We start from the raw sequence: 14,472 nt of genomic DNA on the forward strand, positions 1-14,472 counted from the left end.
CAAATTGTTCAGACGTCGGCTGATCCTTTAGTGGATGACGGTACAAGTTACTGAAACAAAGAGGGTTTGGGACCAAGGAACGATCGTAGCGTATTGCAGGTGCAACCGATCGAATGCTACTACTATTAATAAAAGGACGTACTGCTGCAAGTACGCATAGGAACACAAGGAACTTGAGCCCTAGCTGACACTGCACCTTTCTGCGACTAATTTGCAGAATCGTTAGAGCACGCAGTAGTCTTATCCTAGTCTCCAGTCCTTGCGCAATGTACAAATTGTGCAGTTAATCGTCAGTTGAGGGGCTGCCAGCCAATCTTCGACCTTACTCACTGTGTTCTGAATGTCAATCTTGTACTCGTGCTATAAAACTGTCATGGCGTAATGTTAGCTATTGAGGCAACATACCAAAAGCATGTACTTTGCAGCAGTAGTTTTGGGGTGAAACCCATTTCCATTATATCGTAACGGAATTCAGTTCGTACAGCGAGACATTACAGCAAAAGATGAACATTGATTGTATATCTAATTGTGTGGGTGCATAGGGGCAGCGGAAGCGCGGCCAATCATCCAGCTAATGTGTCACAAGTATTTTATGGAACACTTTGTAGGCATAAACTACAACAAAATCCTAAGATTCAAATTTTTTCACCACAAGATATCCAATGAAACAATAAGCATGCACTTACAACAATTAACTCACTAGAACACCAATCTCTTTGATCCCAATATTAACATATAAAAAACACTACCATGTCTCATATGTCGATGTAACCATACATCATAAACTTGAGAGATAGCACCAATAGCAAGTAAGATGATGGCCAATTAGCACATATGGCAAGAGAAATATCAAATCCACAGTAGACATAAGGATTTACGTGAAAACCTCTTACGAAAAAAAATCACAGGCTACGACGAGCAAACAATCCACTACAAGATGAAGTATAAGAGGAGAGAGCTAACAATGAAGGGGAGGCTCCAAATCCCCTACGAATCTCACTTCCTTTGTGGTTGGATTTGGTGGATCTAACGCTCTCCTCTCTTCTCCCTAACTCACAAGTGAACTCTCTCTATTACAAATGAACACACACGTTTCACGGGAGAATACCCCTTCTAATTATGTTCTAGAATCCGCAGGTCCCAGCGGTTTGAGCGTTAGATTTTCGGTCAGACTGCCATAGACACTCTGAACGTCGGTGGTCTAACCGCAATAGCCACTGGTCAGACCGCCAACATCCTCCGACCTAGTCCGAACTCCAGGAGTCTGACCGCCATGAAAAAGCTCAGACCGCCAGTGGGTGAAGCCTCGGACGAGATGAAAAGTGAAAGAGGAGCTAGACTTTATCACAATTCTCCACCTCAGTGACAATCGAATCATAGAGCCAACATATCAAGCTTCTTGATGCCAAATGTTCAAACTTCAAATGTTTCATCTTCAAGTAAACCAATTAACATGTAATAACCTCACCGCCTCCAATGCTCCTCAAGGAGCTAACTCGGGCAAGCACAAACACCAACCAAGTCCAAGCAATGCTCAAACTTGGTTTTCTGGACCACCTTGGTTAACATATTAGCGGGGTTGTCTATTTTGCTGATTTTCTCAACATACAAACCTTTCTTTTTCACATGAAGCCGAATAAAGAAATTACGCACAACAATATGCTTGGTTCTCTCATGAAACTTTTCATCTTTTGCAAGATGAATCGCAATTTGATTATCTCAATGCCCAAATCACCAAGAAAACCATGCAACCAAATAGCCTCCTTCACTGCCTCAATCAAATAGCTTCTGTGGTGGATAATGCAATAGTATGTTGCAAGGTTGCCCTCTAGCAAACACAAGACCCACAAAGCTAAACACATAACCAATGAGGGAGCGTCTCTCATCAGGATCACCGGCGAAGTCAGAATCAGAATAACCAACAACCTGTCCTAGATTTTCTACCATTTGATCAAACATTAAACAATATTTTCTTGTGTCTCTAAGATACCGAAGGATCCACTATACTGCCTTCCAATGTTCTTTGCCTGGCTTTGACATAAAACGGATCACAACACTAACTGCATGTGCAATATCAGGACGTGTGCAAACCATAGCATACATTAAATTGCCAACTGCACAGGCATCGAACTTTAGACATGTACTTTCCTTATGTGCATCCAAAGGCCCAAATGAAGTACACAACTTGAAATGGGAAGCCAATGGAGTAGAAACGGGCTTCGCTTGTGACAAGTGAAAACGATGCAGAACATTCTCAATATATTGACTCTGTGAAAGCCAAAGTCTGCCATGAGGCCTGTCAGGATGAATATCCATACCCAACGACCTCGTAGATACACACATATCCTTCATCTCAAACTCACTCTTAAGCATGGCCTTTGTTTCATCAATAGCAGAATGACTCTTTCCTGCAATAAGGATGTTATCAACATAAAGCAACATATACACCCTTGAGCCATCTGCAAGAACTTTCTAAAACACACAACCATTATATGAACTTCTTTCAAATCCATGGCTACTAACATAAGAATCGAAATGATGGCACCATTGCCTAGACTGCTTTAAGCCATATAGTGATTTCTTTAGCAAACAAACGTGGTTTTCTTTGCCTTCAACCATGAAACCTTCTAGTTGTGCCATAAAGATCTCCTCAAGCTCACCATGAAGAAACGTTGTCTTCACATCCATTTGCTCTAATTCCAAATAAAATAGAGCAACCAAAGTTAACAAAGCACGAATCGAAGTATGCTTCACAACTGGAGAGAATACCTCATGATAATCAATTCCTTCCTTCTGACTGAAGCCCTTCGCCACTAATCTAGTCTTGTACCTTGGAGCATCAACTCCTAGAGAAGCATATTTGAGTTTAAATATGCATTTACAGCCAACAATGTTACGCCCATTGGGCAGCAACACCAAGTCCTATAAGTTCAATTCTTATGCAATGATTCCATCTCCTTTGTCATAACCTGGATCCAACTAGTTGTCTGAGGACTGCAAACTATCTCTTTGTAAGTGCTAGGCTCATCATACTCAATATCCTCAACATCTGTCAAAGCGAAGACAGTTGTACCTCTACCTCTCGCAACTGGTGTAACCGACTCTCCATAGTGCTATGGTGATCTCCTTGATAGCTGAAGACGATGTGATATGGGAGAGTCTGAAGCCTCTGAAGCTCCACCTGAAACTGTATATTCTAACTGACTATCAGCTACATTTGACTCGTGATCTGCCTCATAAGTGTAATATTGATCACCATCTACAGACTCTGACAATAATAGCTGCTCCTGCTGCTAACTGTCAAATGTAGTTGACTCGATCACTGGAGTTTCCACCTCAAATGTTACCCTCTGTGCTATCTGCTCGGCCTCTGAACCACCACCTGTAGAAGCTCCACCTGAGTGGAAGCCTCTTCCAACTGTCGACAAGCTAGAGTAACAATCGCCATCTCATCGAATGTCACATATCTGCTGACGATCACCTTAGGGGGTCTAGAATCTTTACACCAGAAACGATACCCCTTAACTCCATCACCATAACCAAGGAAGACACACTTCAATGCTCGAGGTTCCAACTTGTCCTAACGAATGTGAGCATACGCCGGATAACCAAATACCCTCAAGTGATCATACTAAGGTGGCTTGCCAGACCACACCTCCTCTGGTATCTTGCACTCAATAGCTGTCAAAGGCGAGCGATTGACTAAATAGTATGTTGTGGTAACTGCCTCTGCCCAAAGACTCTGTGGTAGCACGACATGAGAGAGCATGCAACAGGTCCTCTCCAATAGTGTCCTATTCATAAGTTCTGCAACTCCATCATGTTGTGGAGTACCAATTGTGATGTAGTGTCGAATAATGCCGGCGTCCCGATAAAACTTCTCAAACTATCTCGAGCGGAACCTAGTGCCATTATCTAATCTCAAATATTTGACTTTCCTTTCTATTTGTGTTTCCACCATAGTCTTCCACTGACAGAAACAAACAAATGTCTCATCCTTAGACTTTATGATGTAGACCCAAACCTTCCTACTGAAATCATCAACTAAGGTTAGCAAATATTTTCCACCTCCAATAGAAGTAACCAATACTTCACCCTATAAATCAGTATGCACATAGTCAAGAATGGTCCTAGTCGTGTGAATAGACCCGCTAAACCTCAAACGAGTTTTCTTCCCAAAGATACAATGCTCACAGATCTGCAAACTACCTGTCTTTCGACTGCCAGTCTACCACGACGACTAAACTTTGCCATACCACACTGACATGTGCCTCAATCTCATATGCCATTATGTAGTCATAGTGTTATCATCCATCTAGGAGCAAGAAGCAACTGCAGCTAACTCAGTAAGTAAGCTACCATGCAAGAAATACAAATCATTTGTATCTGGAGTAGTAAGAGCCTTCATCACACACAAGGAGCCCCTGAACACCTTGATCTAATATCTATGAGTCACGAACTTGTAGCCTTCCCAATCAAGTGCCTTGAAAAAGATCAAATTCTTTTTCAACCCAACAACATGGCGAACATCTGTGAGTGTGCGAACAATGCCATCAAATATTTTGAATTTGACTGTGCCAATACCAACAACTCTGCACTTCGTGTTGTTGCCCATAGAAACTGAACCACCATCTATAGGTTCATAAGTGGCAAACCACTCTTTGTACGGACACATATGGTAAGAGCAAGCAGAATCAAGAACCTAACCAGTGCTGAAACTCATATCACAACAAGCTGATGCAATATAAACACAATGCCTAACTAATAAAGTATTTGCACTGACAACAAGTAACTCACCAAACTCAACTGAATCACCATCTGCAACTGCCACAAGAGTTGAAGAAAATTTTCACCCTTGTTGCCATCATTTTGTTTGTCCCTCTTCCGCTTCAATTTAGGACAATACCATTTGATATGGCCCAAATCCTTGCAATAGTTGCAACGGATACCTTTCTTGCCCGAATGTGTGTTTGAATGGCTCTTTGATTTCCTTCTGACATTGCTAGAAGAGTCACCACCACTATGACCATGATTTATGGACTTCCCATGTGACACAACAAGACCCTCACCTTCACCATGACCCTCCATACGAGTCTTCTTGAGCAAATCCTTTGACAAAAGAATAGAAGTAGCATCATCCATATAGATCGAATCAGTACCGTAAAGAATCTAGTCTCTAATGCCATCATAATAATTTGGGAGTGAACACAAGAACAAAATAGCCAAATGTTCCTTGTCCATAGAACTTCCTGTATTCTGATAGTCAAGCACCGCCTTGTTAAACTTATCAATATATTGTTTGATAGGAGTGTCTTCTTGCATACACATACTAAACAAGCGCATCATAAGGTAGAACCAACTTGAGAGTGACTTGTCCAAATAGAGAGCTTCCAATTTCTTTCAAAGAGCTGTAGCAGTCTTCTCCTCACAAACTTGCCTCAACACATTATCTGCAATAGCCAAACAGAATACTGCTAATGCTTTCTTATCTATCTTCTCCATCTCATCTCTTGAAGTGGTTGCCAAATCTGGATCAACTTCTTCTAAAGCTCCATATAAATCCTTATCAACCAACATAGATTGTATCTTTACTTGCCATAACCAAAAATCACCATTGTCATCAAACTTTCTCACTTCCAAACTTGACATTTGGAAGCAAGACAACAACTAAACAAGTGCCTTTGATATAATATGGCTTTGACACCACTTGTGGGTGCAGAGGGGCAGCGGAAGTGCAGCTAATTGTCCAGCTAATGTGTCACAAGCATTTTCATCAAAAAACCTTGTGGGCATGAACTACAACAAAATTGTAAGCTTCAAATTTTTTCACCACAAGCTATCTAATGGAACAACAAGTATGCACTTGCAATAATTAACTCACTAGAACACCAATCCCCTTTATCCCAACATCAATATATAAAAAAACACTATCATGCCTCATGCCGATGAATCATACAACATAAACTTGAGAGATGGCACTAATAGCAAGCAAGATAATGACCAATCAACTCATATGGTAAGAGAAATACCAAATCCATAGTAGACACAAGGATTTACGTGAAAACCCCTTGTGGGGATAAACAACGGACGGCGGCGAGCAAGTAATCCACTAGAAGATGAAGTATAAGAGGTGGGAGCCAACAATGGAGGGGAGGCTCCAAATCCACCACGAATCTCACTCTCTTTGTGGTTGGATTTGGTGGATCTAACTCTCTTCTCTCTAACCCTATCTCTCTCACACAAGTGAACTCTCTCTATTACAAATGAGCACACATGCTCCACGGGAGATTACCCCTTCGAGTTATGTTTTGGAATCCGCAGGTTCCAGTGATCTAATAGTCATATTCTCGGTCAGATCGCCAGAGACATTTCATCTCTGCATGCCGACGGTCTGACCGCAACAACCACCGGTTAGACCGCCAACATCCTCCGGCCTGGTCCGAACTCCAGGAGTCTAACCGCCATGCAAAACCTCAGACCGCTAGTGGGTGAAGCCTGAGACGAGATGAAAAGTGAAAGAGGAGCTAGACTTTATCACAAATTGTAATTTGACACAAGAAGCCATGAGCTAGATTGTGGATACGTTAGAATATATGGGTTTAGCCCATTATATTTGTATAATTCCAAATAATTCTCAAAGTCATAACCATGTGAAGGAGATGTGTATTTTTCAGTCACATCTTGCTAATGGAAGTGGATGAAGATTAACTTAAAATAATTTCTCTCATCCACCTACTTAATATGTGTGTATAAGAGGACTAGAAGAACACACGCACGCTCGCTTTCCTCGTCGGGGTCAAGGCGGAGGGCACAGACACACGACACTTGCGTGAATAGTCCATCAAAATCGGATCTAGTTGCTTGCGCATGTCCGATCTTCTTTTTGCTGCATGGTCAAATAAATAAATATATGAAAATCGTGTTAGTCAAGACTCCGGTCGTGATGGCGTAACCGTCTCCGTCCGTAGTGCGTATCAATCGCGCGACTCTCCCTATATATATATATATATCAAAGTGAGACACCACACTCAATTAGGATATTACCAATTTCTCTCTGCTACACCGTCGCACGTAGTCTACTCCATCCCGCTGCGCCAACATGCACCAATGAATGGAAGAGCTGGTCTCTGAAACCCGTCATCTTTGGAATCCTTCACCGGGAGAGGGTGAATAAAGTTTTTGAGAAGTGATCGTCACGACTGCTCATGATCTGATTCCTTTACACCATCATGATCTACTTGACTACTTCATCTTTATCATCGCCTACTGGATTTACATCATGGCGGCCTCTGCATCGACTACTTTATCTTCATCATCATTTACTGCATCGAGTATCGACACCACGAGACTGTCTGCATCTCACATCGACATCAGATACGTATGTAAATTCTACTCGAGTATCTAATCAAGTACATCTACAGTTCGAGTAACTAGTCGAATATCTTATCGAGGACGTGCACTAGTCAAGGTGTGTTAAGATTTATTGAATCTTACTCGAGGCTAGTCGAATTTTGTCTAGGCTAATTGGAACACATTCGCTATTGATTATTTGCATATGTTTTTATTCATTTTATATCAAAAATTAAATTAAATTAAATCTAAAATACTATTGCTTCCAACAGGATCAACAGTAAGGGTTTATTATCTCCGTACCTGGGTTGCAAATTCTCTACAAACTCTTCAAGTTTGTAGCTTGCAAGTTAGCACAACCATCGATTATTAAAATCTCCAGTGCATGCACCTGCAAATGGCCCCTGTTGGAATAAGCTGAAAGTAAAGATCTGTGCATGGGATGGATATAATGGGCTTTTTTAAGAGAAGAAAATGCAGCAAATTATGTCAGCAGGCAGCAGGTAGGGAAAAGTACAAGTCTTCAATAATAAGCCTGCACAATAAATGGTTCCATCAATGCAGAGTGGTTCCTAGTTGAAATTTATGCGGGTGATGTTGAAGGAACAAATCAACAACTCCATTTGCGCATTTGCGCATTTACGCATCTCTTAATGCTCTAATATATCTGATTTTTTATATTAATTAGTGTCTACATAAGAAAAAAATCTAATGTGGCAAACTATTTAAAGAAAAGATTGATGAAGCTTGTTTTCAGGAAGAAATAGCTTTTTGAGTAATCCTATATAATTGTGAGACAATAAATTATTTTAGAAAGTCTAAAAAATAAGCAACACATGCATGCATTTGAAGCTTATTTTTTAACCTAATTTTTTACTCTTTCTCTTCTAAAATATCAATAAAAAACAAAACATTAGAAGCAGTCTAATCAACCCCAAATCCATTTGTCCTCCCTCTCCCCCACCAACCTGGTCTATGTTCTCCTCTGCTGTGCTGTGCTCTGTATCAATTTGCTCCCACCGTTCCAATAAATGCACCTTGAATGGCTACCTCTATCCCCCCAGTCCCCCACCCCCAAAAAAGGATATGGTATACTGCTCCTTCATTTGAAAGGCAGTTTGGTTGGCATGCTAACAATGAAGGATTCCTATATTTGCTTTTGTGTAATCATTCCTCAACAAAAATAGTTGCATGTAGCTATTCCTGGACAGCTGTCTCGGTTTTCTTTGTTTTCTTATTTTCAATATAAGGATAAGTGTAGTGTTCAAACCTATTGGAGAAGTGTATGTGGACGTAGACGCATTTCAATGTCAATGTCTCACCTAAACATGCACGATTAAGCGTGCTGCTATTATTCTTATTTTTTTTACGGAGAAACCGTGTTGTTGTTGTTGTTGTTCAAACCCTTATAGTTGATCTTCTAGAGAAACATACTAGCTATTCTGTTATGTAACTTCGCCATCATCCAGATTTTACTACTCCACTAAATGGTGCTTTATTAATTATAGAAAACGTGCACCTTATTCTATATAAATTAATTAAAGTATTCTTTCGAAACAGGTAGCATAAAAAAGTATTCTTTGAATAAGTGGTGGCCCAAAAACATTCTTTTTGGATAGCCCAACAAAATTATTCCTTGTCTTTTTTCAAGCTATATAGCATGGGCCGGCCCCATCGGTAAGTAAACTATGTTAGGCTAGCTTCAGCCCAACTTAGAAATAGAAAGCACCCAGGCCCCAGCCCTAGCAGCCGCAATTTCAGCAGCCCGACGCACACCCCGCGACGGGCGACGGCGCATCGACCTCCTCGCCTCCCTTCCCCCGACCTCCCGTCGGCCTCCGTCTCTCTTCCCACCTCACCGCCTCCTTCCCCCGGCCGTTCCCTCTTCTCCGTTTCCTAGGCCGCAGCCGCCTCGCCGCATCCCACCCCGCCTCCTCTCTTGTTTCCTCCCACAAGCACGACAGCACAGCGGACACCTTGGATCCCATCCTCGGCCGGCGTGCTGCTTCGTGAAGGCGGTCACCTCCGGGCACTCGAGCTTGTCGAGCGGCGGGCGGAGCTCGAGCCTGTCTGTAGGCTCGACCGGATCTTAGGCTCGGCTCGAACTTATATCGAGCTCGAGCTTGAGGTGTCAGGCTCCCTTGAGCTCGGCTCGTTTACAGCCCACCGAGGCCCAACACACACAAGTCCGCCCACCCGACTCCCCTCCCCGCCGCCGTCCACTCCCTCGCACCCAGCAAGCGTCGGCGGCGAGCTCGCGCCGATGAACACCGCGCGGTTCGTATCCCCCTCCCCGTTCCGCCTGTCCACCGCACCGGACTCCCCTGCCCCCACATCCTTGGGGAGGTCTAGCGGTCGGGTCGTCGCCTTCCCCGCTCGGCCGCACGGTTTCTCGCTTCGTCTGAGGTCGCCTGCTATGGCCGCCTCCGGCGTCGGCGGCAACGGCTCCCCAACCGCTCCCGGAAACTCTGCAGGTAGGTTCTGTATCAAGGAGTGGAAATTACCTTGTCTGCAGCTTCGTGTTCGATTTGTTCCTCTGTTGTGCTCAACAGCAGTGTCGTTCTTCATGCTGTGCTTCTCTGCTGGCTGTCTCGACGGGTTATATTCATTTAGGTTCAATTTTTTCTGATTTTGTTCAAAATTTGTAGGGCCATCTAGGATTGGAGAGGTAAAGAGGGTGACCAAGGAGACAAATGTGCATGTGAAGATAAACCTTGATGGCACTGGTGTTGCCGACTGCAGCACAGGGATACCGTTCTTGGATCACATGCTCGATGTGAGTATAATTTACTTGTGTTGTGTCCGTAATTATGGAATTGGGAGCAACTGTATTGACAGAATATGCTTGTGGTAGCTATCTATGATTTTTGACCTGGGGGTTTGTTCGAAGCTCCAAAGTGTTATCTGGTTTCTATGGGATGATGGGAATAATAACAAGTAGCCTTTTGCAGCAACTGGCATCCCATGGACTATTTGATGTCTACGTTAAGGCAACAGGAGACACACACATTGATGATCATCACTCAAATGAGGACATTGCTTTGGCAATTGGAACGGTGATTGTTGCTTTCCTAGAATATCTTTTACTTGACATTTCTGCTTCTAGAAACACTTGTAGGCAGTGCTTTGAAAATCGGTCGACTCGGCTATGTACTCGTACTAGGTACCCTCACCGGTTACAGTTATGCAGAGAACGAGCATTAACAGGTTTAACCGGCTTAACCGGCCGATTAACAGGTAACTGGGTTTAATCGGATGATTAACAGGTAACCAGGTTTAATCGGCCGATTAACAAGCAAGTTGAGTAGTCCTATTGCTCTCCATCTCTCGGTCCCTCTCCTACTGCCCTCATTCTCCCAGTCTCTCTCCTTTCTAGGAAGCAACCGCATGCAAGCACCTTGCTAGGCAACTAAGGGCTTGTTTGGCTGGGCTGAGGCTTTTCCAAAAGCTGCTGTTGAAAAGCTGTTTATAGAAAAAACTGCTTTTGAATTGGTTTTTGATGTGGATGAATTTAGCACAAAGGATATGTAATACCCTTCCGAACATCATCTCTCAAAAGCTACAAAAGCTTCTCCAGGCTAGCTTCTGGTTTCCAGTAATAATGATAGCTTTTGCTTCTCAAAAGCCATTTCTAGAAGCGGATTGTTTGGTTCAGTTTTCTGCTTCTGAGTAGCAAAAGCCAGCAGAAGCTAAACCAAACAGGGCATAAGAATTCCAAACATCACTGTGGCAGCCTTGCAGTATTTAATATTTTCCTTTAGTGTATGTTCCTGACTTGTAGTCCTGCTAACTTAATTGTTGACTTCTTCTTGGTATTGTCAGACTGTAGTCAGTTGGTGATTAGATCCAATTGTAGTCCTTTAGTGTATGTTTACAAGGCTGAGTACAATGCTGATTACCGTATAATCACTACTAGGCAGGGTGACCGAGCGAGTACTGGTTACCGATTTTCAAAACCTTGCTTGTAGCGATCAGTATCAACTATCAACTTGAGGTTTAGATGTCCTACTTCTTTTTCTTTCCTATCCTTTGTGCTAAATTTAATGCCTTCAGATTTACCATATGGGGAGCCCTATATATATTTTTTTGGAAAAAAAAAACAAAGGGAACCATGTGTAATCTAATATTGTGCAATCTGCATAGATAAACGAGCAATCAATGGGATGACCTTTTTTATTTTATATGTAGGCACTGCTTCAAGCACTAGGTGATCGAAAAGGAATTAACCGATTTGGGCATTTTACAGCACCACTTGATGAGGCAGCAGTTGAAGTTATACTGGTAAATTGTACCTCTTGCTCTATTTACATACTATGAATGTACAGTTTTGCAGTGACATGATGTGGATATCTAACTGTCTTTGTGGCATGTATGCATTCATGAGCCTCGAATCATCGAATGCTGTTCAAGCACATACTTGAGTTACATATGTATGATTCTGCGCTTAGGAAATGCTCAGTTACGCTATTATTTTTTAACTTTCTCGTTTTTGTGAGCATCTACTGTTGCGATAAGCTGACCATATGCACCTTTTGACATTTGAGAACCAGCATCGAAAATGATAATGTTTTTGGCTTTTTGTTTGTGTTGAAGTTTTTCAGACTTATCTATCACGCATAAGTTGAAACATAGCAATATAAGTGCTTTTATGTTACTCATGTCATATATTTGTTTGCCATTTTGTTCATGATAGCTTAGCTTGTTGGATAGATCACAAGTGTGATGTTGTCAATGTTTTGACTTGTCATCATTGTGAATATACAAAATTTAATCACCTTGTCTGGTATGCTGAATTAAACTTTGCCTTATTGAGATTTCATCGATCATTATTTCCCTATGTATCCAGGATCTATCTGGTCGTCCTCATTTAAGCTGTGGCTTAGATATTCCTACTGCACGAGTTGGCTCATATGATACACAGGTGATTTTTCAAATACGCAAGCATGTTATCATTTCTGAACTGTCTGCTCTTTCTGCTCAGACTTATAAAATATCCTTGATAGCCACATTTCAAGTTCCACATTACATTCATTGTATTCCTTCCACTTTTTAAATTCAAGTTTTCCTCTCTCTCAAAAAAAAAAAACTTTTTAATGGAATCCTCAAACAACACTTGAATTTCATAGTCATCTTCTTCATCGTTAGTACTGTGCAATCCTTTCCATCCTGTACACTCCTGACATCAAGTGAGTCAAATATTCATTTGTTTATTTTGGTTACAGTTAGTTGAGCACTTTTTCCAATCTCTTGTGAATACATCTGGGATGACGCTTCACATCCGTCAGGTACAAATTGCTTAAAGTTTGTATCAAATTCTCTTCAAAACAACTGGAACAGTGTTGAAAAATTGTAGAGTCTTGAGCAGTTAATAGTTGAACATATGAGTTGAGATTTTTTTTATTAATTAAGCTAATTGGCATAACCTTGCCCCTGTATCACCTGATGCCGCTCCATTTTTTCTTTTGTAGCTTGCTGGGAAAAACTTGCACCATATTATTGAGGCGTCTTTCAAAGCATTTGCTAGGGCCCTTAGACAAGCTACAGAATACGACTTGAGGCGACGTGGCACTGTCCCCAGGTTTGTCTTTGTTTATTGCAAAGTTTATTCAGAAAACTCTATTGTTCATGACCAGTATGTGGCATTCTTCAAATACTACTTCCAACCACACACTTCTGTACATGTAGTTTGGCTTTGTTACTGTTGACTGGTATCCCACTCATTGTTAGAGGATAGTGGGGATGTGAATGGGGAATGCCAGTTAACGAACATATGTCAAATCTTGGCGCTGATTTTCAGCCATTCACATACCTGATGATATCTCGCTTGGCTTAATGGCAGCTCAAAAGGTGTTCTGTCGAGGTCGTAGCGTTACAAGTTTGAAAATGGGTGCATGCTGCTGTTCAAGGATCCGAGGACGCAAATGGACGGCCAGCTACAGCTTCTTAGTTTGTGCTACTTACGCTGGGAGCCTAATGTAGTTCGGACAACAAAGCATGGAATCCTTGCTAAATTTAAATGCCAGTCAGGTAATTTACGCTGGGAGCCTAATAGTATGTTAGAACAGTGGCTGGGAGCCTAATAGTATGCCAGTCAGGTAATGTACCTGCTCGCTATTGCAATTTTGGCTGTTCTCCGGAGCTTGAAACATCTGAAGATTGAAAGGGTTATACAGCCTGTGGCCTCAACCCAAGTATGCCGATGATTGTATAAACATGCATATGGACCCAGAATTGGTCCGATGTGCTGCATCATTTATACTTGGCCATTCAAGGCAATAAAATAATTTGCGTGCTTCCATTCTATATAAAAAAACTCTGAGTTGCTTTAAACAATTCCACAGAACGGGTAGACAGGGATTGCGAGGTGATACCACTGCCGAGTCAGCACAACGTTGTGGCGCTGGTACTCTGTGGTCAGTGCTAGTTTGCTTCAGGCTTTGGGGTCTGTGACGATGGCAGATCGAGCCGACTGCGTGCACACCCGGAAAAGGTCCGTGCCGCGTCGTGTCGTGCTCTGGTTAATGCAAGCACGCAGTTCAGGAGACGGGAGGCCTCACCTGAGGCAGGCAGATCAGTGGCTGCCGAGGAACTCGCAGGGCGCCCGCGCCGGCAGCTTGGCACGAACGAGGCGCCCCGAGGCCGGGGTTGGGGAGCGAGCGTTCGCGCGGCTGCCGCTCTTGCGTTTTCCATGTAAACTTTATCGTTATTTTTATTAGAATATATTTATAAAAACTATTGAGTTTGTGATGTGATAGTAAAAATCTAAAAATAGATAATATGTTAACTTATTTACAATTTTAAATATGTATTTAGTACCTTACGTGTCAAAAATCTGATTTCCACACGTGAGACAAAAAAGCATGAATCGAGTAGTTTTTGGTACATAAAATACTAAATACGTTGCACAATACCGTATTCAACATATTAGGTGCCAAAAGCAATCTATATTTAATATCTAGACAATATTATATACTTTAAATAGTATTATATTTGACACTTATATGTCAAATAAGGTGCCGAATAGGCAAGAGCTCGCAGGTGTTTTTCTACTCGGTCAAAGGAGTCATGTGGCAGGCGTACAGATATTAGTTGGATCAGAAAATTGATTCGGTCATATGTCAG

The 14,472-nt window shown here is 42.1% G+C and overlaps 1 protein-coding gene across 1 annotated transcript; it reads left to right on the forward strand.

Annotated features, from left to right (window-relative positions):
• The first annotated feature begins 9,095 nt into the window (after positions 1 to 9,095).
• LOC133924986 (imidazoleglycerol-phosphate dehydratase 3, chloroplastic-like) lies at positions 9,096 to 13,648 on the forward strand. Its single transcript, XM_062370756.1, has 8 exons — positions 9,096 to 9,824; positions 9,999 to 10,126; positions 10,302 to 10,406; positions 11,539 to 11,631; positions 12,197 to 12,271; positions 12,573 to 12,635; positions 12,819 to 12,928; positions 13,190 to 13,648. Exons 1-8 carry the CDS (start codon positions 9,614 to 9,616, stop codon positions 13,215 to 13,217), a joined length of 813 nt encoding a protein of 270 aa, XP_062226740.1. The 5' UTR covers positions 9,096 to 9,613; the 3' UTR covers positions 13,218 to 13,648.
• The last annotated feature ends 824 nt before the right edge of the window (positions 13,649 to 14,472 follow it).

This window comes from Phragmites australis, chromosome 7, assembly GCF_958298935.1.
Source record: "Phragmites australis chromosome 7, lpPhrAust1.1, whole genome shotgun sequence".
Taxonomy (NCBI): Eukaryota; Viridiplantae; Streptophyta; class Magnoliopsida; order Poales; family Poaceae; genus Phragmites; species Phragmites australis.

Coding starts and splice junctions, on each gene's coding strand:
- LOC133924986 (XM_062370756.1), top strand. CDS start 9,614: ATGAACACCGCGCGGTTCGTATCCCCCTCCCCGTTCCGCCTGTCCACC. Junction 10,127..10,301: donor TCTTGGATCACATGCTCGAT/GTGAGTATAATT, acceptor AGCCTTTTGCAG/CAACTGGCATCCCATGGACT. Junction 12,636..12,818: donor TGACGCTTCACATCCGTCAG/GTACAAATTGCT, acceptor TTTCTTTTGTAG/CTTGCTGGGAAAAACTTGCA.